This window comes from Epinephelus fuscoguttatus, linkage group LG17, assembly GCF_011397635.1.
Source record: "Epinephelus fuscoguttatus linkage group LG17, E.fuscoguttatus.final_Chr_v1".
In the NCBI taxonomy this organism is placed as follows: domain Eukaryota; kingdom Metazoa; phylum Chordata; class Actinopteri; order Perciformes; family Serranidae; genus Epinephelus; species Epinephelus fuscoguttatus.
The window spans coordinates 28,805,833-28,829,573 of record NC_064768.1 but is presented as its reverse complement, the minus strand read 5'-3'; the positions used below and the strand labels follow the sequence as shown (position 1 = coordinate 28,829,573).

Sequence of the window (23,741 nt, the reverse complement as noted above, 5' to 3'; positions counted from 1 at the left end):
AGAGTAGGTTGTGAAAACGAGCATCCTTATTTATCCACATTATCATTTTAACAGAGGTAACATCTGAAGTTTAGTCTCGAATTGTGAGTCGCTCCAATTTAGCATCAGCTTTTTTTTTGTTGATCTGCCTGAAAGTCTTGACGAATACAGAAAGGCAGCACATAGTACTTGTGTCTTTATCTTTATGTGCCACACCAGAATATTTTCATTATGCCACCACTGCTCCAAATTAAAAGGCTGTCTCTGTTTTGTTTTGTTTTTTTCCTCAGAGTGTTTCTGGCTGAACAGTTTGAATCCCTCCAGTCCCACCTGGACACCATGATGCCTGCAGCCAAGAAGCCCTTTCTGCAGCAGTTTTATTCACAGGTACACTTGCACCTGTTCTCTAAAGGCTGTGTCATTACAGTAATTGTTAATCATGATGGCACTGTCAGCTGCAGGTGGGGTTGTACCAAACATCTGAGTACGGGGGTGTAAAACATTTATTTCATTATTTATTTTAATTTGTGATTGTCTGTTAGAATCACAGTTAGTAATTGCTTTATACATTGTAGTGTTAGCATTGTCTGGTGACTTTACAAGCTTGTCATTTGCCTGCGTCTGTGGCTTGGATGGCATAAAAAACTGTTTTCATCTATATAAATCTAATATAATGAACATTTACTCAATCTTACGATGACTGGACTGGTCTTTAGACTCATCATGCAGTAAATAAAACATACTGAAACATACGCACAATATCTGTCATTTGATGTGCTCTTAAAAATAAAACATCACTTGCTTTCACTCTGTTTTTATTTTTTTGTAGCCATCACACTTAGGTTTTCTTTAAAAGCCTGTTTCTCCATAGACACAAATTACCATGCAACTGCAACCCAACATTCAGTCAACAAAGGAGAAAATTGTCTGTCACCCAGAACCAGCAGCAGCTCTTCCCTCAGTCGTTTCTCCTTTTTTTTTGTGCCCACTTGACATTTAAAATGTTCAGGTACACAGACAAGTCTATTTTCCCCAAACATCAAATGAATGTCATGTCATGTCATGATTTCACTCTTGGAAATGTTGTGCAATCTCTGACATTCAAAGCGAAACTGAAGAGACCTTGACTTCATCTCTACCTCATGAGGTGTTTACCGCACACATAACATACAAAAACATGTTGAATTTAACTCACATACATATATTTCCCTTCCTTCTGTCAGACGGTGTCGACAGCCAGTGAACTTCGGAAACCCATCTACTGGATTGTTGCGGCCAAGGCCATCGACTATGAACAGATGTTGCTCCTGATGGCCGGAGTGAAATGGGACATTAGGGAGATAATGTCGCAGCATAATGTATACGTGGACGTCCTGTTGAAGGTAATGATGCATGTGAAATGTATAGGTGACTGAAAATGATGGGAATGAAATCATTAAAGCAGCATTTAGTAATTTATTTATTTTTAACACTATGGGAAGGCAAAACACAGTAAACAGCACTGAAATGTGGTCGTGTTTTAAAATGTTTATGGCTAATGTGTTGGCAAATATGGATCAATTTACACATCCAGCACATGGGGAGCAACATTAGCACTGATTTGGAGTTATGCCTCTGGCCAGCCAACCAATGTAAGTCCAATATTCACTCTTCTTCTAGCTCTGCTTCTGGTCTTCCTTAGCCTCTGAGCAAAATATCTGGACCTTTAGCAACTATAGCTCTACTTGATAGGGCTGTAGTCAACCAAACAATAAATCTTAGTTAAGATTTTTTGTACTCTTCAACCAATGAATTGGTCAACGGGGGGGGAAAAAAAAATCACACAGTCGACTAAATCGGCCGTAGTACACTGAGTGCACTTTATGAGTTAGCACTGTGTGTCCACCAAAGTTTTTTCCTGAGGCCAATGTATTTGAATTCGTCACAGTGGGATCACCACGTATTTACACTATGCCCCAAATACCGCCAAGTGTTGCTATGCGTTCAACCTTGGGTAAAACACTCCACTTGTCACTGTCACTTTTTACCCAGCTGTCCAATCACACTGGAGGAGGGGCGGGACAAATACAACAAAGACCAACTGTCATGTTCCACACGTACAAGTGCTGAACAACAACTATTGGCCACATAGACCAGTGGGCCCGTCCTCTTTCTCTGTGTGCTTCAGCCTTTCCTTCATCCAGAGCAAGTACTCTACCTTGTGCTGACATTTTTACATCCATGGATATTTTGTATCGTTGCAGCCAGATGCAACAAAAGCGCCACAGCTGAAAAAACACTGCACCTCCCAAGTGCTTCTCTCTTCAGAAGAGAGCCTGGCTGTTTCAGCTGGGAATAAACACTTTGGCGAACACACAGCCTTATGAAAGTAAAACCAGTGATTGTCTCACCAGTGAGACTTTTGTTGGACAAGTGCATATCAACCAACTAACTGACTCTGCCGTTTTGTGCTCAGCAAATAACGTACAGCCAATTTATCAAGAAGGGTTCCCACCATCATGGAATTCCTGGGTTGGATTCAACAGAATGTTTTGTAAAAGATTTGAATATACGTATGCCACAAAGAGAGGAGATTTTTTGAAGATATCTGTACGCGCGAGTTCCCATCAGAAATGTCAGACGAGCAAGTAAAGTTGCTGGGAGTAATACGTGGGAAGTGCGTGTTTATAAATGTATGTCAGTATGCTGGATAGACCAATTCATCATAAACTACTTAAACAAATTCATGGAAAGTTATGGAAATGTTTTAAAAATTAATTGGTAGACATGTCTAGGAACGTTGATCAGAACTGTTTCAAAGCGAGGTCGATGAGAGCCGAGCAACAGAGAAGTTGCTTCCTGAAAAACCAAAACAATGAGCAGGAGAAACTCTATAACGCTCTGTAAAGCTGAGGGGACCTTGTTACAAGACATGACCCCTTTGATATCACATGTGCTAATGTATCTGTTGTTAATAGAAAGATTTTGATTAGTTCAGCTTAAAAGTTTCGAAGTTAAATCCAATTAGTCACAGTGTATTTTTAATCCCAGTTTGTGCTGCATTAAGCTGCTGTTCAAAGACAGGGAGGGAGACTTCATGGAAACATTTCAGCGAGATTATATGCAAACATCTCCCCATTAAAACTGTTGCATCATTTATACCGCTGACTCTTTGTCAGCTGAATGTAAATGATGATACCAAGATTACTGGTATCTTGGTGAAGTCTGTTTTTTCAGTTCTTGTTTATTTTACATGTGGAAAAACTTCAGAATTGTCTCAATGCTGTTTCTTTTCCCCAAACAAATACTAACTGTCCACTGCAGCCCTCTCAGTGTCACACACAAGGCAGCTGTAACAGATTTGCTTTTATCCAGCGGGGATTTTCCTCACATAATGTTTTTGTTGTACTTGAGAAATACAATCTCGGTTTATCCTTTAAACATCTGTGTCATTTACACAAAGTAAAACTTTAAGTCAAGAAGTTCCGTGTTGTCCCTCGTAAATTTAAGTTAATTCAGGGACCTTTAATGTTAATTATTTGGATGGGGTGAATAATTTAGTACAAGCTGGGTGAGCTGTGGAATGCAGATCTTTGAAGTAGGGCTGCAACGATTAGTCAACTAATCGATGACTAATCAACTATTATAATAATCTGTGACTATTTTAGTAGTCGACTAATCGGTTTGAGTCATTTTTCATAGAAAAGTACTATAAAAGTACCCCAAAATACTCTTATTGCAGCTTCTTACGGTCAAATATTGGCAGCTTTACACACTCTCCCATGACGGTGAGCTAAAACCCTTTGGCATGAGTACATAACAAGACATTAGATGACATAATTTGGGGGTTTGGGAGAGACAGAACAACATTTTTCAACATTTTGACACATTTTTCGATTAAATGATTAGTTGACTAATCGAAGAAATAATCGACAGATTAGTCAACAATGAAAATAATCGTTAGTTGCAGCCCTACTTTCAGGTTTTGGCTTTGTTAAAGACATCTGAGCTCACCAGTCCCAGATAGTTTTTTTTTTTTTTTTTTTTTGAATTGGGAGTTTTCCTCTAAATGTGTCTCTTTATGCATGCTGGCCACTATCCCATTATAAATTTTGCATTAGGGGTAGAAGGACACACAGCCCTAGTTTTCTCACGTCTGACGTTCAGCGACAGAGAGGTCTGAAGGGCTCGCTGCGGTGTAAAATCCCAAACAGACCAGCACCAACCCAAGACAAATCCCCATATATGCATCAGCATGTCTTACAAAGCTGTGGATTAAAACACAGTTTAAATCACAGATGTTGTTGAAATAGATAAATAAATATACAAACGCTGAGTCACTGTTATTTGCTTATGAAAAAACAAACTCACCTTTTGAATTCCTGAGTGGCTCACAGATCTTTGTTTGGCTCTGGCAGCTCTGCAGTTCAGTCTGACTAATTAATCTTATGAGCTGAAATGCCTGAAGGGAAAATCTTCATCTCACCAGCCTGCTTTAAATGTCCAACCGTGTCAAAATAGTCCAGCTGATGGACTGACATGGTGCGTATTACTACCAGCATGTGCTTTCCCCAATCAGGTGCTAATAACCCTCTCTACCAACTTGTCAGACACTCATAACGCATGTGGACTCTGTTTTGTGCACTGATAGAAAAGAGTGTGCTACATTCTGTTGTTCTACACGCAGGGGAATATTTTATTCATGAATTCAGGTTGATCACTAGCATTCAACAATAGCACTGATTTGCATATAAAGTGGCAAGAAAATGCAGCAGGCTCAGAATGACTTCATTGACAGACTGCCTAAGTCACAAACTATTGTGGGAGTGTTTGTGAATGAATAACATTTCATTCTTGGCTGCGAAATTAATGGCAAGTGTGCACGCCTTAAAATTCAGCTTCATTTTTTAATGTGACGCAGTTTGAATTAAAGTCAGCACACACATATTTGCAAACACACACAGAAGAAAACCACATACTTCTCCTGAGACACATCCATCCTGTTTATTTACAGACCTTATGTACTGCAATTTGTTCCCTGCAAACAGCAACATAATGTCATAATTGTATAATATCATCCATAATTGAACATTTCAGAGTGCAGTGAGGACACGGCAAGTGTTTGGCGTAGTCGAAACCCCTCTTCCTGTGCAGTGTTTATGGCTTCAAACAGCATCAAAACATGGCATGTGTAGCTGTGGGCCACTTGTGACCCAAACTGTCCAGTACAGCTTTGTGTCCTGCAGCCTGCATCCTCCTCTGGGATGTTTTCCACCTTTTTCTTTGTGTTAAAACATAAAAGAGAGAATGTTTGGAGGCCAGTTGTAGCAACATCCTCATGACTTGTGTCATTGTTTTGTCCTTGGGCATGAAAATTATATTTTGTAGGGGGGAAGAAATGGTGAGATAGTACCTGCTGAGGGGATGTAACTACAAGTCTCAAACGACATCTCAAGCGTGTGTTAAATATATAAATTAAAAGAGCCCAAAGGCCGACCGCGGGCTGACTGTAAGTAAAAGCTAGCATGCACATCAAAAAGTTAATGAATGACTCCAGCTGGGATGTTCCCAAACCTGAGCTAATGATTTGTGGCTCAGTGGATTTCTACTTCCTTCCTGTGTCTGCTCTGTACATCAGGGTGTTGTGTTCATCAGTCCAGGCTGTCATAGCTTAGTTAAAGTACAGAGGTGGTACAATAACCTAGACAATGTGCAATGTGTATTAAATGAATAAAAGTTGGCTTTACTTATAAAGTTAGATTGACTAGTCCATACCCATTGGTAGCTTTGTCACCTTCTACCTCATCACCTTTTCAGAGACGGTTGTAGCAATTAGAGACAGAGGCAGACAATCCTCAATGCCTATGTGCAGTTTCACATAGATTGACCATGTCAGTGAGTAGAAAAACGTGGGACAGACACAATGACTGACTGACAGAATGACACACTGACAGTTTCCGTGATTATGTACAGCATACCATACCATGACTTAGTCATACCAAAAATTAGAAAACAACAAACATTGGTCCACAGGGGGAGCCACAGCGATCAGTCGCATTTTAGCCATTTTTAAGCATTGTTCTGTTGTTATAGCGCCACCCAGTTGCCAATTAGAGTTAAATTACTCCAGTCATCTTGAGGCTTCCTGTTCTACATATCTACCAAGTTTAGTAAAAATCGATATGGCGGTTAGGCCTAGATAAGAAATTAGCTCTCTAGTGCCCCCATTTTGTTTGATGGGGTCAATAATGGAGGGGTCCCCTCAGATTATGTGTGGTCATATGCCTACAAAGTTGCGTGGTGATGGGTGAAACCCTTGAGATGTTATACACCTTTATGTGATGAGCCACGCCCTCCACAATATTCATTGCCTTATAGAAGCTCAGTTTTAGTAAGTTTTCCAACTTTTGCCAAGAGGGAACTTTAGATATTGGTCCCTAGATTATGTTCACTGAGTTTCATGCAGATCGGTCAAACTTCCTAGGAAGAGATCGATTTGAAGTGTTTTTCATATAATTCAAAATGGTGAAAAATCTATACAACCGGAAGTTATGGGTTCTTGAGGCAAATTTGTTCCTCATGAGGAGAGGCATCTCTGTGCAAAGTTTCATGTCTCTACGACATACGGGGCATGACATATGCCCATTCAAAGTTTGCAATTTCAGTCGGTTGCTATAGCGCCTCCCTTTGGCCAATTGATGTAATATTGCTTCATTCGCATCCTCCCATGACCCTCTACCACTGTGCCAAATTTCACATGGATTGACCAAGAAAAACGTGGAACAGACACACACACACAGACAGAGTTTTCGTCATTATATAGTAAGATACACACCGCTGATGCAGTTTATTCCTTGCAGACTGTAAGTAACTGGATTGTGCAATTCACAGCATGAGGTAGTTTTATAACACTGTTCAGCTTTTCCAGGTCAGGCTTGGGGGAGCTAGTGTTGATGTGTTTGATGTCACCCAGGAACACAGAGTAGCTGAGAGCGAGTCAGAAGAAACACATTCATGTTGTTGTTTATGAAGATTTTTATTGTGCTTAATGTCTTTCAGTTGGGAAACCGCCATTGTATTGGTCCCATGGTGGCTTGTTCCCCTTATAGATGTCTTAAATAGTAAAGATGTTTCACCCTAAAGACATCCACCTCTTGAACATAATTTATTTCTTCTACTTTTTTATTATGATACGTGTTCACCTGTGCCTTCTCCTCTTCCTCCCCAGGAGTTTGAGCAATTCAACAAGAGGCTGGGGGATGTTTCCAGACATGTGCGCATCCCACTGCCTGTGTCCAACGTCCTGTGGGAGCACTGCATCCGCCTGGCCAACAGGACTCTTGTGGAAGGGTAAGGAACTCATAAAACATCTCCTCAGCGTCAAGGGCATGTGTGCAGTCTGGTGAAGTTGCGCCCCAAAGCCAAAACACAGTTTCATCAAACGGTGACTCAGAAAAGCAGCGTGACAGTCCTTGAGCTGTGCAAGGTTGTCAGTTTAGACAACAAAGGATTGAATTTGCTCCATGTGTGCATCAATACTGATAATCAGTATCTGGTGAAAAGACAATCGACTCATCACCATTTCAGAGACGGTTGTAGCAATTAGAGGCAGAGGGAGTTGAGACAAGTCAGGTTGCAGTTCCTGTAACGTTACCTGAGGATGATGGACTTCTCTGTGCACTGTGTGGATTTTTATTTATTCTCGCTAAGAGCACTTGGAGAATAAAAGAACAAGTGCAGACTGCAGTTCGTCCTTGGCTGATTTTGTAACACCAAACTTTCCCACACACATAACATCACTCTCTTTATCTACAAAAACCTGCATATCCAAGTTTGAATGTGGCTTTTGTCATCTACCCAACAAATGTAAGGAGCAAACGTTCCAAAAGTTAAATGTACTTAAAACATCCTACATACTTAAAATGCACTTTCACTGTATTCCTACCCAAGTGACTTTTACCTGTGCAGATATTGGATTAATGCCGGTCTGGCAGCAGTTCTTTCCTGATTAAATGCATGTATTCATAAATATAGAGCTGTTAAGCCGCTGTATTGATAGCTGTTATCAATAGTTTGTCAATTTGTGAACGCCTCTGTCAGCAGGAAGGTGTGTATCAAATATTTATTTAGGAAATCTCAGCAGCTATTCAGGCTGAAAAGAGACTACACTGCAGGAAGAAAAGAAGTGTACACAAAACACAAAGCTTTCTCAATCCACATTTTAGCACCATGAATTATTCAGAGCAGTAATGTAACCGGGCTAAGTACAGAACAGACCCATGGAATAGTGTTTTTTGTTTTTTTACAACCATTGGGAGTTTTAAGACTGGTGTCTTGTTTTGACAGCCTTTTTGCTTGAAAAGGTATCTTACTTTCAGGTAAGAGTCATGAATAGTGTCCCCAGACCAAACCGCATTCGTGAGTTATTGCATCCCAGAGATTTAAAGCCCCCCGCTCTCATTTATTGGGTCTTGACAGGAAACCCTACAGAGATAATGGTCGAGGAGACGTGGAATTTTTCTCTCCTCTTTCTTTAATTCTCTGTATGAACATCTGCACATGGTAAATTAAATAAAAAAAGTATTTCCAAAGCATGTTGTCAAGCACCATGAAGAGACGAGCAAATTACCTACAGTACATAAGAAACCGGGAGACGCTGTTGCCAAGTTCCTTTGGAGTAAACCCCCGAATGAAAACCATTAACTTCCCACCGCCTTCTTCTCTCTTTGTGCTGGCAACCCTCTGTGCCAGTCACATCTCTCCATCGGGGAATTGCATGACACAGGCCAGTCACAGGAACCGTAAAACGCTCTTGACACATCCCTTTTAATGCATTTCACCACTTTCTCCCTTGCAAGCGAGACATATGGGTTGTGACAGGTGACAGAACGTCAGAGCGTGTTTTTTCCTTAACACCTGCATCCCAGCCGTGTGTGTGTGTGTGTGTGTGTGTGTGTGTGTGTGTGTGTGTGTGTGTGTGGAGTGGATGTGCGAAGTAGGTTTTTAGATTGAAGGTGTGATAAACCCCCTCTGTCTGATTCACAGCAACACTGAGTCACACCGACTGCATGGTGACAAAGCAACTCGCTAACAGCTGACTATTATCATGAGGTTACACACATTTTATTGGGAACAAGAAATTGGCTGCTGTCAAAGCCAAAGTCATTCTGAGCTGCTAATTTGCGCAGGTTACAGTGAAAGTGTCGGCGGGGTTGTAACAGCGAGCGCAGAAAATGATTCAGGTTAAAAACAAATGCGTGTTAAGTAGTTTGGTGCTTACAAAGTCTACAAAGAAGAAGAGAGAACATTGGACATTAAGCATCAGTAGAAGGCTCGCCCTCACTCACTGAAAGAAGGGAACATGTTTACCTCCCAACACATTCGCTGAGCACTTTTCTTCCCATTGCGTAAGAGAACTTTTGAACCCTTTCCAGTGAACAAATAGCCCATAACGACTGGGATGCTCTGCAAATTTAAGCTGCTTTTGCAGACTTCTGCCATCTGCCTGGGTCTACCGGTACACTCCTTTCACACACACATAAACACACACACACATATCCCTCCCCATCCCTCTGGCACACCAAGGCGGAGTGGTCATATTTGTTTGTTTGTACTCCCGCTCGCTCAGCCTGTTATTCAATTTCTCTGTCCAGCGCTCGTCTCCCTTTAGACACACAAAAATGGCTCTGTTAGCATTCTGATCCAAAGCTCAAAGACTCAGCGGCAAACTCTGGCAGGCCTGACAGGCAAAAGAGAGAGTGGATGACAGCGAGAGGTGATGAGAGAGTGGGGTAGAAAAGGGAAGCAGAAGAGAGAAAACTGAAGTGTGAGACGGGGAGAGAGCAGACCTGTCTGTGTGGTGTGTTAATGTACTGTAGATGTCACAGACACTGACCTGCCAGTGGACAACGGTGCCCGCTGCCAACACAAACAGAAACACACACACACAAAAATACATGAGTAGTCTGGCCCACACACTGGTTTTCTGACGCAGCACATACAGCTGTGTGGACCAGCCTGACTTCATATTGAATAGAGGACACATACAGACACATGCACACACATCATGACTCGTGTATGAGTTGATCCTGTCATAAACATACAACACTCATGTCCAAATATTCACAGTGCAAGACGAGAGTAAGAGAAGAAAACCAAACCAAAATCACAGATCGATTCCAACTAATGCAAGAACAGAAAATATAACATGTAATACAAGTTGTCAAGTTCTTCATCTGTGCGAGATTACAGACTTCTAATAATAAAGTTTTAAAACTATCTTTTAAAAACTCAAATGGATTCTGAGAGTTTCCCATCATCTTGTAACTTAACTTACTACACATCCCTTCGTTTATTTTGCTGCTGGAGCTTTGATATTTTTTCCATTTTGATTTAAATGCTGATAGAAATTGAGATATGAGGAGGCGAAATACATCTTCCAGACAATTTTTTAATGCATAACAAATTCACAGTACCGAGCTAAAGTACAAAGTTAAAGCCTTCCTTAAAGGGACAATTTGCACCAAAATCAAAAGTAAACACATTTTCCTCCCTGTGGTGCTAGATATTAGATTGTTTTGGTGTGAGTTGCTGAGCGTTGGAGACGTCTTCTCTCGGCTTGTGGTGCTCAAAGCGCCAAACGAATATATTTAAAGAACTCAACAGCGATGTCTCTCCAGAAATCATGACCTAGTTACTCAAAATAATCCACAGACCTCATTGTGAGCACTTTTCGGACAGATTTGGCACAAGTTAGTGCATTCAAATGGGAAAAATTCCCCCTCAGCCAGACACATGACTAACGTGCGACGACTTTCAGGAATCAAAATAATGATGTCACAGACTGTTCTTGCTCTCCAGTCATTGTTTACCTCCACCCGAATACTTGATGCCATGCTAATCTCCTCTTTCCCCCTCTGTTGCAGTTATGCTAATGTAAAGAAATGCAGCAATGAGGGCCGGGCCCTGATGCAGCTGGACTTCCAACAGTTCCTCATGAAGCTGGAGAAGCTGACTGACCTGCGGCCCATCCCGGATAAAGAGTTCGTGGAGACCTACATCAAGGCCTATTACCTGACGGAGAATGACATGGAACAGTTTATCAAGAATCACAGGGTGAGATGGGGAGGATGGAGTTTAAAGAGACAATAACACGACATTAAAATGAAGGAGTCAGGGTAGAAATTACAAAATGAAAAGTGACACAAGGTTCTCCAGATGTGGGGGAGGAAGGGTTGTGCCAAATAAGAGAAACCAATATATCAAAACTAAGCCTCCACTTATTTTTACCTCTAAAACAAAACACAAACCAAAAACCTAACTTTCTGATCTAAAAAAAAAAAAGACCTTCCCCAAACAAATACATGGGTGGCAGCAACAACCAATACACCAAGTGTTTCTACACACAAAATAACTGCGTGTCCCAAACCTCCCGCCACATACTTTTACACAACAGAGCAGCAGCAGCCCAGTCAGTCTCAGGGTTCATCCCAATACCTGATCTCGCATTCACGTTTCCCTCACTTGCATCTCTTCCTCGCGTCTTAGCTTCGCGAGGAGAGAAGAAACGTGGAAATATGTCTCTAGAGAAATGAGATGTCTTTTCCTCTGAAGTGTCACACAAAGCGACGTCCGTATGTGATGACGGCGGCAGCTGATCACAGCTGGATCAACTATCACGAGGCTCTGTAGGCTTTATTAAAACAAAGTTAACTCATCAACCTGACTCTCTGACTTTGATTGTATACACATTAAAAGTTGAGGAGGGAAATAGCAGATGAAGAACACAAATGAAGAACATCATTTGTGCTCCTGTTTTTGGTCAGATTTTTAATCAAGGGGTGTGTTGGTCTGTAAAAGACTTCGCGAAGGCTGCGCTCGTGTGTCCTCGCTTCCCTCTCCTCTGAAAGCCTCCTCTCTCCTCAACTCTTCCGAGCGCATTTAACAAACATCCTTCAAGATGGAGAGTCTCAATCGATTTCCAGGTCAAGTGATTGAGGATAGAGGAGTCGAGGAGGGTTATTGGGATGAACCCATAGAGAAAAACAGGGAGGAAGAAAAGGAAGGAAGCAAGGAAGTTGTGCTGACTCACTCTTTGTGTTTCTGTGCAGGAATACTCCATGAAGCAGCTCGCCAACTTGGTGAACGTTTGTTTGGGTTCGCATATAAACAAGAAGGCTCGTCAGAAACTCCTGGCGGCCATCGATGACATTGACAGACCCAAGAGATAGGTCGACAAACGGGGCAGACTCTGAACATATCAAGCAGCCACAGAGACGGACACTCCAAACAGAGGAACTTCGGCAGTGGAGCTCCACGTAGAATGTCTTCATTTACAGTTTAAAGCGTTCATGTTGTGGTGTGTTCGACGAGCTGTACAGCACATGCAGTCGTAGAGCTACTGTGTGCAGCGATTTAAAGCTCCAATGTTATCCAAATGCTAATTATCTGTTAGTGTACAGCTCTGATGTGGTCAAAAACATGTGGTATCTCATGATATTCTGATTAACATAACTACTAACACTTTCACTCTCAAGCATGCTGCAGTTACTCTCTGCATTACAGTAGATGTCCCATAACGCATGCCCTCGCATTTCCATTTAACAAACATGCCGCTTATGAAATTTTCCTGCAAATTGTCCGCAGTCTATCATCTCGATCTCGTCAATGACCGTGAGGAGCAGATCTTGACTTCCACGTAAGCTACAAGTACAGGATCTAACAGTGTAACGTGAAGTGTAGCTTGGCCATGTGGTCGTTTTTCGCGATCCATCTGTTTTCACCAAATGTGCTCATTTTCTGATATGACTGCGACCTTGAGATTACACGTGATTTATTAGTTGCTATTGTTTGCAATGTTGTAAAGTTTTGTGGTTAAAACGTCCTAATTACAGATCCAAGAAGCGTCCTTAGTGGTTCTAAACCTCCATTATCTGAATGCTCCCCCCTGAGATACAGTGGATCTGGGTTGTTGTTCATTTTAATCATTCATTGTGAATTGTTCCAGCAGCCCATATGTTTGCTGTATGATTTCACTTCAGGGTCTTTGTTGTGCCTGACTAGTTGCTTTGTTTTGTTTATTTGTTCACAAATTACATAAATCTAATATATGATGATTCTGAAAATAATATAAATTGCCGTAGTTAGCGTTACTATAGAGTATGTCTGCACTAGCTGCGCTCCTGTCTTTCTTTTATCATGTCTGAGGAGGAGTTTTTGAGCCGGTCTTTGATTTCAGTCTGACTTTCTTGCTTTGTAGGTTTTTTCAGGCACTGATTGTGTTATTTCTGTCGACTACAAATGCTTTCCTCCAAAGCTTTAAAGCTTCATATACTGTCAAAAAGACAGGGAGGGGACAGGAAGTTACAGTTTTTGATATGGCTTCAAATTTTGTGCGCAACTATTCCAAGAAGAATTCTGTAAATGTGAATGTTTTGAACAATGTCTGTATTTATTTCTCGCTTTGTGTCTCGTTTGGGTTTTTTATATGATAACTGCTGGAAGTGTGCTCGTCATTTATCACCTCTCAGTATCTTGTAACTTATCAAATGAATACAAATATTTTAAAAATTGTCAAATTTTGTTGGGGGTCAAGTGCACTATAGTGAAAAAAAAATCAGTAATCGGTGTTGGAAGTGTAGGTTGAACCAAAATGATTCTAACATAATAAACACACTAACAATGGCCTCTGTTATTCTTTCCCACTTCATCCTCACAGTGCAACTGCATAATCTATAAATCACATCCAACCTTTAAAATCTCTGTGTTCAGCAGTTTGAATGGAGTTGTTGTCAACGGTCATCAGAATATGAGTGTTGTCTTCCAGCGGCGCTGCTGTCCATCCTAATGATGCTTTACTCAGCCAGGAGCACAACGCTGTCAGATTAATTGATGCGGCTTTCTGTGCGGGTACAAGCCCGCCGTCTTCCTGTTTAGGGGGAGCCTGCTGATCAGGTTGGACTGAACGAGCTGTGAAGGACTCATAACTTTGATGATTCACTGTTTTAATGCCTCCATGCTGGCGATAGCTTTGGCAAGAGGCATTTTGTTTTCCAGTTGTCCGTCTGTCCATTTCTTTATGGTGAATGTGATACATCAAGAAGCTCTGGAGAGGATTTCCACAGAGTCAGCACAAACGTCCACTTGGACTCAAGAATGAACTGATCTTGGGCGCCCATCTTAAAACTATGGTGATTGTATAGATCTCCTGTGCTGCCAGCTTTAAGATGTGTGTGACGCATCCATGTTTTAGAGTTCAACTCTATTCAGGAATGTTTCCGCAAATTCCCATGAGATGGTACATCGTATGAAATTTTCACCAATGATTGGAAGTTTTGTGCAAATGCTGCTCAAGAAATATAAAGCCAATAGGCCAGATGGGGGCTCAAAAAAAAAGTAATTTCAGCCTGACTAGATTGTCAGCCATATTGAATTTTTGAAAATCACATTTTTGACATCTCCTCCCAAGGTGTGGGTCCGGTTTGTACCAAAGTTGCTGCTGATAATTATGGGATGGAGCTCTGCAAAAGTTAACAGCTTTTGGATATGTCATTGTATTTTGATGATACTGACCAATGAATTTTATAGAGGGCGTGGCTCAGCACATTAATGGATTTGCATTGGAACTATCACCACAAAATTTGCAGGAAATGTCAACATAAGTACCTGAATCATACCCTGAAAGTTTGATTCAAATCGATCAATAGGGGGCGCTACACATGCAAAAAGTTGATATCTCATAATCAGCCAGAGATATTTGTACAAAACTTGGTTTGCATCATCTAGGGTCATGTCTCAGTCAATGCACAAATCTGAAAATGATTGCTTAAAGGGCTTATTACATTAAAACTAAATTTCAAGACATTTCACATTCTATACTTCAGAAAATCAGAATAAATCGTCAGTGTGTCCGACAGAGCTGAAATTGTTCAACTCGTCCACTGAGTTGTGACAAAAGTTTGCTGTGCTGCACCCTATAGTCGATTCAGAAGTCCGTCACTCTATATTTTTAAGAATACGCAAAATTAATTAACATCTATATCTCCAAAAGTCGTCATGTAAATGCAACCACCCTTTGACATGTTGACATGGTGTTGAGATTGTGTTTAAAGGTTAGCTCACAGTGATATTCATTATCTTGTTGTAACATTTTCGATTTCATCTCATTTTTAACCAAATGTCACCAAAATATTTGATAATATGTCTGAAATCAGCGGAATGATGTGCGACTTTTTTTCAGAACTCTATCACCAACACTTTAACTGTTACTGATACCTCATTACGTTTTGACCAATGAATGTTAAAGGGGGCGTGGTTTAGCACATAACTTCACAACCTTTGGGCCAATCATCACAAACCTTGCAAGCAATCTCGAAGCGGTACCAGGGACATATCCTGAAAGTTTCATTCAAATTGACCACTAGGGGGCACCACAGATGCAAAAAAATGGGCTTGGGATAATACAAATCAGATTCTAAATCAGAAATTGATTGTCCAATTGTTACAAAACTTGCAGGGTGTGTTAAATAATAATGATGAACCATGTGTTTTGATTTCTTTTGAAATCAGTCAATAGGGGGCGCCACAAGTTCCAAACAAGTGCAATGGTCTTTCTCAAAGTGTGACTATAAATCAATGAGGGTTTGCTCAAACATCAACAAACTCAGTATACTTTTTTAATGAAGCCATTATAGCATGTCCCCAAAATGTTTCTGCAGTTGACTAATCGGAAGCGACAGTTTCCAAAGAAGAGCGTGGCCTGGTGGAGATTTGGACGTAAATGAACGAGCATGTGTCTGATTGTCATAAAACCTGTTGTTCATCTTTAACACAGGTAATTTCCCCCTTATGTGTCGCCTTTTCTTGCAGCGCTGTCCTTATATACACTTAATTCACGACCTACCCGACACTAGTCTGAGTGGGTGGAAGTTCACTACAAAGATCAGCCTCTCATTGGGCGGAACAAGCCACCGGCTGAAGTCCCGCCCTACCACCTCCGGTTGCAGTTTTCAACACGTCCTTTACTAACTTTTGCGGTGTTTGATCTTGCGGGGATGTAGCCATTTTTCTGCCATGGTTTGCATCCTGTAGGCAATATTTTTGTGGGCGTGTTACACCAAAACCTGTTTCCCCCAGGCAATATTTTTGCAAGCGCACCATTGCTGTGGCACCGCCCAGAACGATTGTGATTGGTTGAAAGAAATACAAGCAGCCAGGGCGTTTTTTTCTCCAATCTTAAAGTGAGAGTCGGCCCAGCCAGACCTTTCTTTTCTTGAGAAAGGTCTGGTGAGCGAGACTAACCCGACCCTGCTGCTCCTACTGTCCTTTCGCAACACATTTGGGTGCCCAGCTGGATCGTTCCCCTCCTGTGATGCTGTGGCCCAGATACCCTTTCAGATAAAAGACCAGGCACTCTTTGCGTCTGCATTTTTGCCACTCTGCCAAATTACATGAGCCAAGCTCATAGAAATCACTATCACTGACCTACATGGCCTCTATTCCCCCACTGCCTGCTGATGTGCAATCACACAGACTCTATTCATGTCTAATTGTACATTTGAAACTAAGAACAATTGCTGGCAAAGCCTGTTAGTAATGTTTAATTTGCACGATGATTGACAAGACAAGCTGTGACAGTAGAGCAGGAGAGAGTGAAAGTAAATGTGGCAACCAGAGGAGACGTTGATGAGAAATACGGGTTGTACATGAAAGAGAAAATTGTTACACGATCAGAGAGATAACATGCTGACAATATTTAGATAATGACTTTTCCAGAAAAGTTCTGTGGCACAGTAAAAGCTGCTTTTATCAGCAGTGGTCATCTATGGAAATATGTTGTATTTTCTCAGGAATGGGACAGTCTCTGATCACTTGTCTTTGAATCTTGAGCTTTGAAATACTGATTAAAAATCTCCTGATCTCTCCTGAAACTTCACTCATAACCAAAGTTGATAGTGCATTACAAAGTTGTTTTTTATTTTTATCATTATTATTAAAGGAGGAAAAATGTTTGTTCTGCTTGTTTCAGTGGTACACAGGGAATCTGCAGAGTCATCAAAGTCAATATAAAGACAGATTAAAGCTGGAACTACTCCTGACATATTATGTGCAACAAAACTAATAGAGGAGGTCAAGCGTGGTCCACATAGACACACATGGTCGCAGAAAGAACAGTGATGCCAAGGGCCACTGTTGGCCATTTGGGTGCCCTAAGCACAATTGCTTTGTTGTTGGGAGTGTGATCTTCAAACTGTAGAAGTATGTTTTGACTACCAATGTTATAAGAAAACAGAACTATACAACAAGAACAAGCAAACACACACACACACACATATTAATTTTTATTAATTCATTATATGACAGCTTTTCAGCTCGTGCTGCAGCTGCGATGTCTTGTAACGAGACGATGTGATTTACAGTAGCCAGATTTAGTGCAAAATCTCTCAAGATTTATGAGCTAGTGGATATAACATAAAACTGGCAGTAAGACACACATTTTTTGCTAAATGCTAACGTGCTCATGGTGGATCCCCAGCCGTGACTCCTGTGTTCATGTCACGGGGTGTGATTGTACCCAAATGCAGCACTCAGAGAGGCAGGCAGACAGTTGGTAATGACCTTTACTGTTTACACAGATATGCAACAGTTCTGGGGTCTTTGGGTTTGGCTTGCTTGTAGTTCCAGCAGTGAGTGAATGAGACAAGAGCAGGCAGTCTGAGAGCTGTGGACTACCATAAGTGCAGGTGGGTCTCTGGTGAGGCTGGTAGTGGGGTGAAGACTGACGTAGCTAGCCGAATCAGGAGAGCTAAGGTTAGGAGGTCGGGAATTGGAGTCGGAGACAGAAGGCTGAGGTGATTACCAGGGCAGAGACGACAGAGGCAGGTCATGAACAGGCAGGGTCGGTACTGGGAAAACAAGCCAAGAGTGAGTGCTGGAGTGTCTTGCATGAAGTCCAAGAACAATCTGGCTGATGGGCTGCAGCTGTGGAGGCAGGTGAGAGGAGTTGTCTTGATGAGAGGGGCGTGGCTAGCAGGGTGCAGGTGAATGGAAATGGACCTTTTTCACAGCAGACATTTTGAATTTGTCACAGCAGGAAAACCACAGGTGAAACTGATAACATTAACGACGGCTCAGTCCCATTAAGAATGCCAACAAGCTGTTCCAGTGAGCCAGAGTGCAGGTGAGGGAGAGAAGCAGACTGTGACAGTTCGTGGAGGAACTGGTACATCCAGTGATGTGTGTGAGAACTTTCTGCTGCTTGTGACAATAATCCCTGATGTGTCTGCAGAGCCACATTCAGCCGAGCTTGGGGAGCACAGCGGGACAGAGAGGCTGAGCGGACTGGATATAATATGCCTTAAGAGAGAATGATCAGCATGAGGAGGACGGTGTGGTGCTCAAGACTTGAATGCTATTCAGACAGGTAAAAGCCTTCAACAAACTGACCCTTAACTTCCGCGTTCTGCAAGGTAAAATTACTGTTTTTGTCAAAGTAGTCTGGCTACTTTTTGCTACTCCCCCTTCCACAGTAGTACATTGCATTAGGTTCGTAGTGGTACTGTCTTCTTCTCCACACTGGGGGTGTGCCAACTGTAGGTAATACACTGATTATATAATCCCACTTCTAAAAATCAAACTATCCTTTACCATGTAAATAGATAAGAGTTAAAATCGGATGAAGGGCTGAATAGCTTTGTCTTCCCCGTCAGTTGTCACTTATCTGACAGAGAGAAGAGGAAAAGACAGAGGGCTAACCTCAGGAGATACAGGCCTCGGGTAGAAAACAGATTGTCAGGCTAACTGGAACCCACATACACACATGAAGACCTTTTAATCTCAGTGTCTCCCTCTGCAAGAGCAGAAAATCGAAAACTGTAACCAGGGAACTGTGCACGGTTAAGGCAAACCCATTCACTCTGTCATAATGACAGCAGGGTGTATTCACAGAGTTTTTCATTAAAGCGGTTTTATTGATTCTGCCCTATCACAAATAAACGTATTGAGCCGTGGAGGGAGTTCAGGAATGTTCATGGCATGTGGTACAAAATGAGTATGCTATTTTGTTGCACTGTGCAGAATGGTGATGCTAATAAAAATGGTTCTACTTGCCATAAACCAAAATAAAATTACATTGAATGGGATGCAAATATGGGGTTTTTAGTGTTAGGAGATAGAGAGCATGAAAGAGATATTCATTCATACGCCTCGGTAGTTCAATAAACATAGCTATTTCCATTACTTAATGAACACAATGCCGGTATTTTCTCCTCATATATTGACTGGTATTACAGACTGAGGCAGCTAATTGGATGTCAGACTCCGCTGCGTGAACTTTCACGTCGGCTCTCTGAGAATCTTGTTCCACCAGTCGGTGCTAATTTGTTGCATGACTGGCTTTGCTTGAGCGGAAACAAATGTTGTGACTGGTCGTAAACATGAGGAGGGCAGGAGAAACCTCAAGAAACATCAGAGGAAGGAGGCTGTTGATTCAAAGTTCAGCTCGAAGTTTATTCGGTGTCCTTTAAATTGTCAGCAAAGAGAATCTGAAACTTTAAGAGGCTGGATAGATGTTTAAGGGCAGTTCTGTACACTGAGAGAAAATAAGACGTATTGATTATATGTACATTATCACATTAGAAATTATTCTACGGACACATGATGAATCAAACCTTTTATTCCAATTCACACCTTTAATAATATCGTATCAGCAGCACCTCCTGGCGCACTTGGAAATACCCTCACACAAAACACAAAGTCAATACTCCTGTCTGGAGTGAGTATTGATTTTTCTCCTCTGAACTTAAGTTTTGGTGTAAATTATCGGTTTCCACAAAGCTCAGAAAAGGGGACAGTGATATTTAGACATCTAATTTCAAAGTGGTGGATGTTTATTTTGCCACAGGGGAGCTAAGATTTGATTTTGCTTGCATTACAAATAACTCTCTGCGCATATTTTTGTTTCATGATCTCAGTCCTTAACCACTGACATACTTGAAATGATAGACAGGGAAGTTTTCATTGATTGACAATAACAAACAGTGTGTTAGACTGGAACTGCAGGTTTGATACTGATGGCACTTAGTCCATGAGCCAGGGGGTTGGTCGTGCCAATTTGGAGGGACCATGTCTCTTATAACCCTTCTCCACTGCGCAAAAAACACGCCAACACTTGCTTATGTCTGGCTTTTTAATGCAATGGGAAAGGTTTTAATTGGCATTCACTCCCAGGTCAAATGACTCTGCAGTAGTCACGGCTCTGATCGACGTTGATGGGAACACAACACCAGGGTCGACTCACTAATTTTAGCTCCTTTACCAGCGATTAGCGATAATACCACACCACAGCATGCCGTCCGTCTCCGCCCAAGCAGCGCTCAAACATCGATCCAAAGTAGTTGCCACCGAGTTTGAAAGAGAGACTGAATAAGTTAGAGAGGTGTAAAAAAAAAAAAAAATAACCTGAAGTTTTCACTGTCCTAACCCTCACCTATGGTCATGAGCTCTGGGTAGTGACCGAAAGAATGAGATCATGGATACAAGCAGACGAAATGAGTTTCCTCAGTGGGGTGTCTGGGCTCAGCCTTAGAGATAGGGTGAGGAGCTCGGATGTCCAAAAGGGAGCTCGGAGTAGAGCCGCTGCTCCTTCGCCTCGAAAGGGGTCAGTTGAGGTGGTTCGGGCATCTCATCCTCCTGCTGGTGGTGTTTCAGGCACATCCCACTGGTAGGAGTTCCCCGGGGCAGACCCAGAACACGCTGGAGGGATTACATATCTCATCTGGTCTGGGAACACCTCGAGGTCCCCCAGGAGGAGCTGGAAAGTGTTGCTGGGAAGAGGGACGTCTGGGGCGCTTGGCTTGGCCTGCTGCCCCGGATAAGTGGATGAAAATGGATGGATGGATGGATGTTTTCCAGCCTGTCTGTGACGTTAATTGTGACACACTAAAAAAAACAACTCGCACACAAAAAGATGTACTCATCTGCTGTAGAGACATGTACACAGCTCTGGTCTACTAGCAATGGGAAAGGAGTCTATAGCCTATTTATGTGTTTAAAAAAAAAAACATGTAAATGTGCTGATTTGGGTGGAAAAGGGGTATTAGTGATTTTTTTTTTTTTTTTTTTGTAAAGGTCTATGTCTGTAGTGTTGGAAAATGCATGATGTCATTGCAGCAATGGTAGCTCTTTATGTGTCACTCCTTTTTTCAACCCACCATCATTAAGATTTTTCCATTTAACACACAGAGCCAGTGTAAAAGAGGGTAACATTTACAGAACATTGCAAAGTCATATATCACAGTAAAGGTTAGACTATAATCTATCCACCAGTCACATTTTCATGATATGTAGGAGAACAGATTTTGACCTTTTGACCTATAATGCTGCAATATGGCAAAGTCTGAATGCCTCTACAAATGCCCATGTACCTAAAAACATCGGCACCCAGAGGCCACTTTGCAAAACACAGAATATTCATTGTATTATAATACTCTTTCACAGGCATAGTTTCACATTCCTGTTAACAAATGACTCATATCCACTCTGCCTAATAAGTGAGCCATGATTGAAGTCCGTAGTCATACAGTAGAAGACCGTGAATCACTCTAATGGGCTGAATATTTATTCTGGTAAACAAACAGAGAAGATTATTCCGTGTAATTTCATGGGTCTCGCCCTCTCGTGTACTCCCTTTCACAACACTGCAAACAGCGTGATGACTCCTGAGTACTGAGACAGATAACAAATGAGCGATTCTCTGTATTTCATCAGCGACAGTATCTCACAAATCTAATTGTATTTGGCCTCACTATATGCAGATCTCCCTGCTGAGTGTACGCAAACATAGTGTTGATTTAGAGTTTAATAAAAGGGCAGGGGTGTCTTTGCACTTCTTGTTTACACACCCAGTGACCACTGTCCTCAGATTACTTTGCGTGTTTGGGTGAGGAGAGTTTAATATGCAAAATGGGTCAATATTAACATTCCGCGGGGGTTCACCGTAATCATCATAATGCAGACAAATGATTAGCTGTGCGTGATCAAGAAACATGTTTGACCTCGAGGTTGAAACACACACACACAGTGGCCATCACTGCATGTTTAAATTACATTAACATTGTAACGATTGATCCTGAGCTCGGAGTCAAATATGTGACAAGAATTTTTATCTACATACTGAGATCACACTCTGCCCTTCAGGCAGCGCTAATAGTGACAGAATGGGAGCACAACATACTGTAATGTCACCGCGAAAGGTCACTTATCAAATTCTGTCTCTCCCACTTTGTGTCTTGTATTCAACAGGCTCTTTTTGTAAATGGCGACAGAGAATGTCTACAAAAACCACTGCAATCAAAGACAAATCACACGTTATCACACGGCAGGAAAGATGACACTTTTTTCCACACTTGAAGCCGACAGGAGAGCCTCCAAACAGTGACCCACCAACGTCTACACTGTTTTCATTTTTACTTGATGGCAAAATAATGAAAGTGATTCATCACACGAGGGAAAGTAGACCTGCTCACATTCTCTGCCTTCTGTGGAAAATGCGCTTCACAGCCACCATTACCATATAGACCAATATTTCACCCACCAATTTGTCAAAGGCTCCTCCACATTGCTTTTAGTAATACAATCTGTATACTGTACCTTCCATTTCAATCACCGGGTTATCATAAGGCCCAGCGTGCTTCTCTTGGCTTTCCCTGTTTCTCATTACTCAGAGGAAAGCCACGGCCTACAGATCAGGGATTTTAAAGAAGTCAGAGTGAAGGCGACGGCAAATGAAGGTTTAACAGGTCCTGAGCTAACCTGAAACCGTGACAGCTTTTCTTTTAACGGCAATTACACACCGCCTTTGCGCCGCACCCATACTGACAGTGTGTAAGTGTGTGTGTTAAAGAGATTCAGAGGGGAAAAGATAGAAATATAAGTATATATCATGGATAATATATGCTGTAAGGAGCACGCACCACAATGAATGCTAATGTGTCCAACTACTACTCCCCCGTGGCGTGCCTCTCTTCTCAAAGCTACAGGGGGTTAAAGGAGGGACATTAAAGGGTCATTCCAGCTAATTACAACTTGGACCATGTTTTCATAGTGTTTGCCATCATTTCTGTGAATTCAAAAATATTGTAGTTGCTAAAATTATCAGTCAGAGACAAGCGGCAACTAGGCTCAGATATTAGGCAACATCAGGGTATATAGAAATCACAAACGTATGATTTTCGATACAAAATATAGACACTCCTCTTTCTATTAAACTGATACGGAGATGCTGTATTGAGGCGTGGTGGAACACAAAGCTGGGCTGAGAAACATACTAACTGCGAGTGGTGGTTGACATTACAGGACAAGTAAAAATTGAAAATGCCTCTGCCTGTTTGTGGGTATTTGTGGTTTAGTCCTGATGATAAAACTGAGCGATCGAACATGGACAAAGCTGTGTGCAGTCGCATATCATCTCCGTTCAGCCCACTGATGTGTTGATATACCAGTATCAGTTTAAGTGTCTTCAGGACCTCCAGCATATTCCCATCTATTCATTATTCTAGTGTGTTTAAAGTGTTTAAACCCAGCAAGAATTGTCTAAGTGGGCTGACTGCATTTTAGACCCACACACAGTATTGTAGGCTAGATAATGTCATACATGCACACATACAATATGTACCTTTTTTTTTTTTTATACAAATACTGTCATATACCATATACCCCAGAGAAATGTCAGGAAGGTATGTAGGTATGAAAAATAAGATACTGCCCAAGCCATTCAGCAGCCATCA

General features: G+C 41.7%; 1 protein-coding gene across 1 annotated transcript in view; it reads left to right on the top strand.

Moving 5' to 3' along the window:
- Window positions 1-13,641, top strand: part of vps50 (VPS50 EARP/GARPII complex subunit) — a 139,286-nt gene extending 125,645 nt beyond the window's left edge. The window contains exons 24-28 of the mRNA XM_049602366.1: window positions 270-366; window positions 1,203-1,361; window positions 7,187-7,308; window positions 10,884-11,073; window positions 12,069-13,641. Of these exons, the coding sequence (XP_049458323.1) occupies window positions 270-366; window positions 1,203-1,361; window positions 7,187-7,308; window positions 10,884-11,073; window positions 12,069-12,188 (688 nt within the window). The 3' untranslated portion in view covers window positions 12,189-13,641. The remainder of the gene's footprint in view (window positions 1-269; window positions 367-1,202; window positions 1,362-7,186; window positions 7,309-10,883; window positions 11,074-12,068) is intronic.
- The last annotated feature ends 10,100 nt before the right edge of the window (window positions 13,642-23,741 follow it).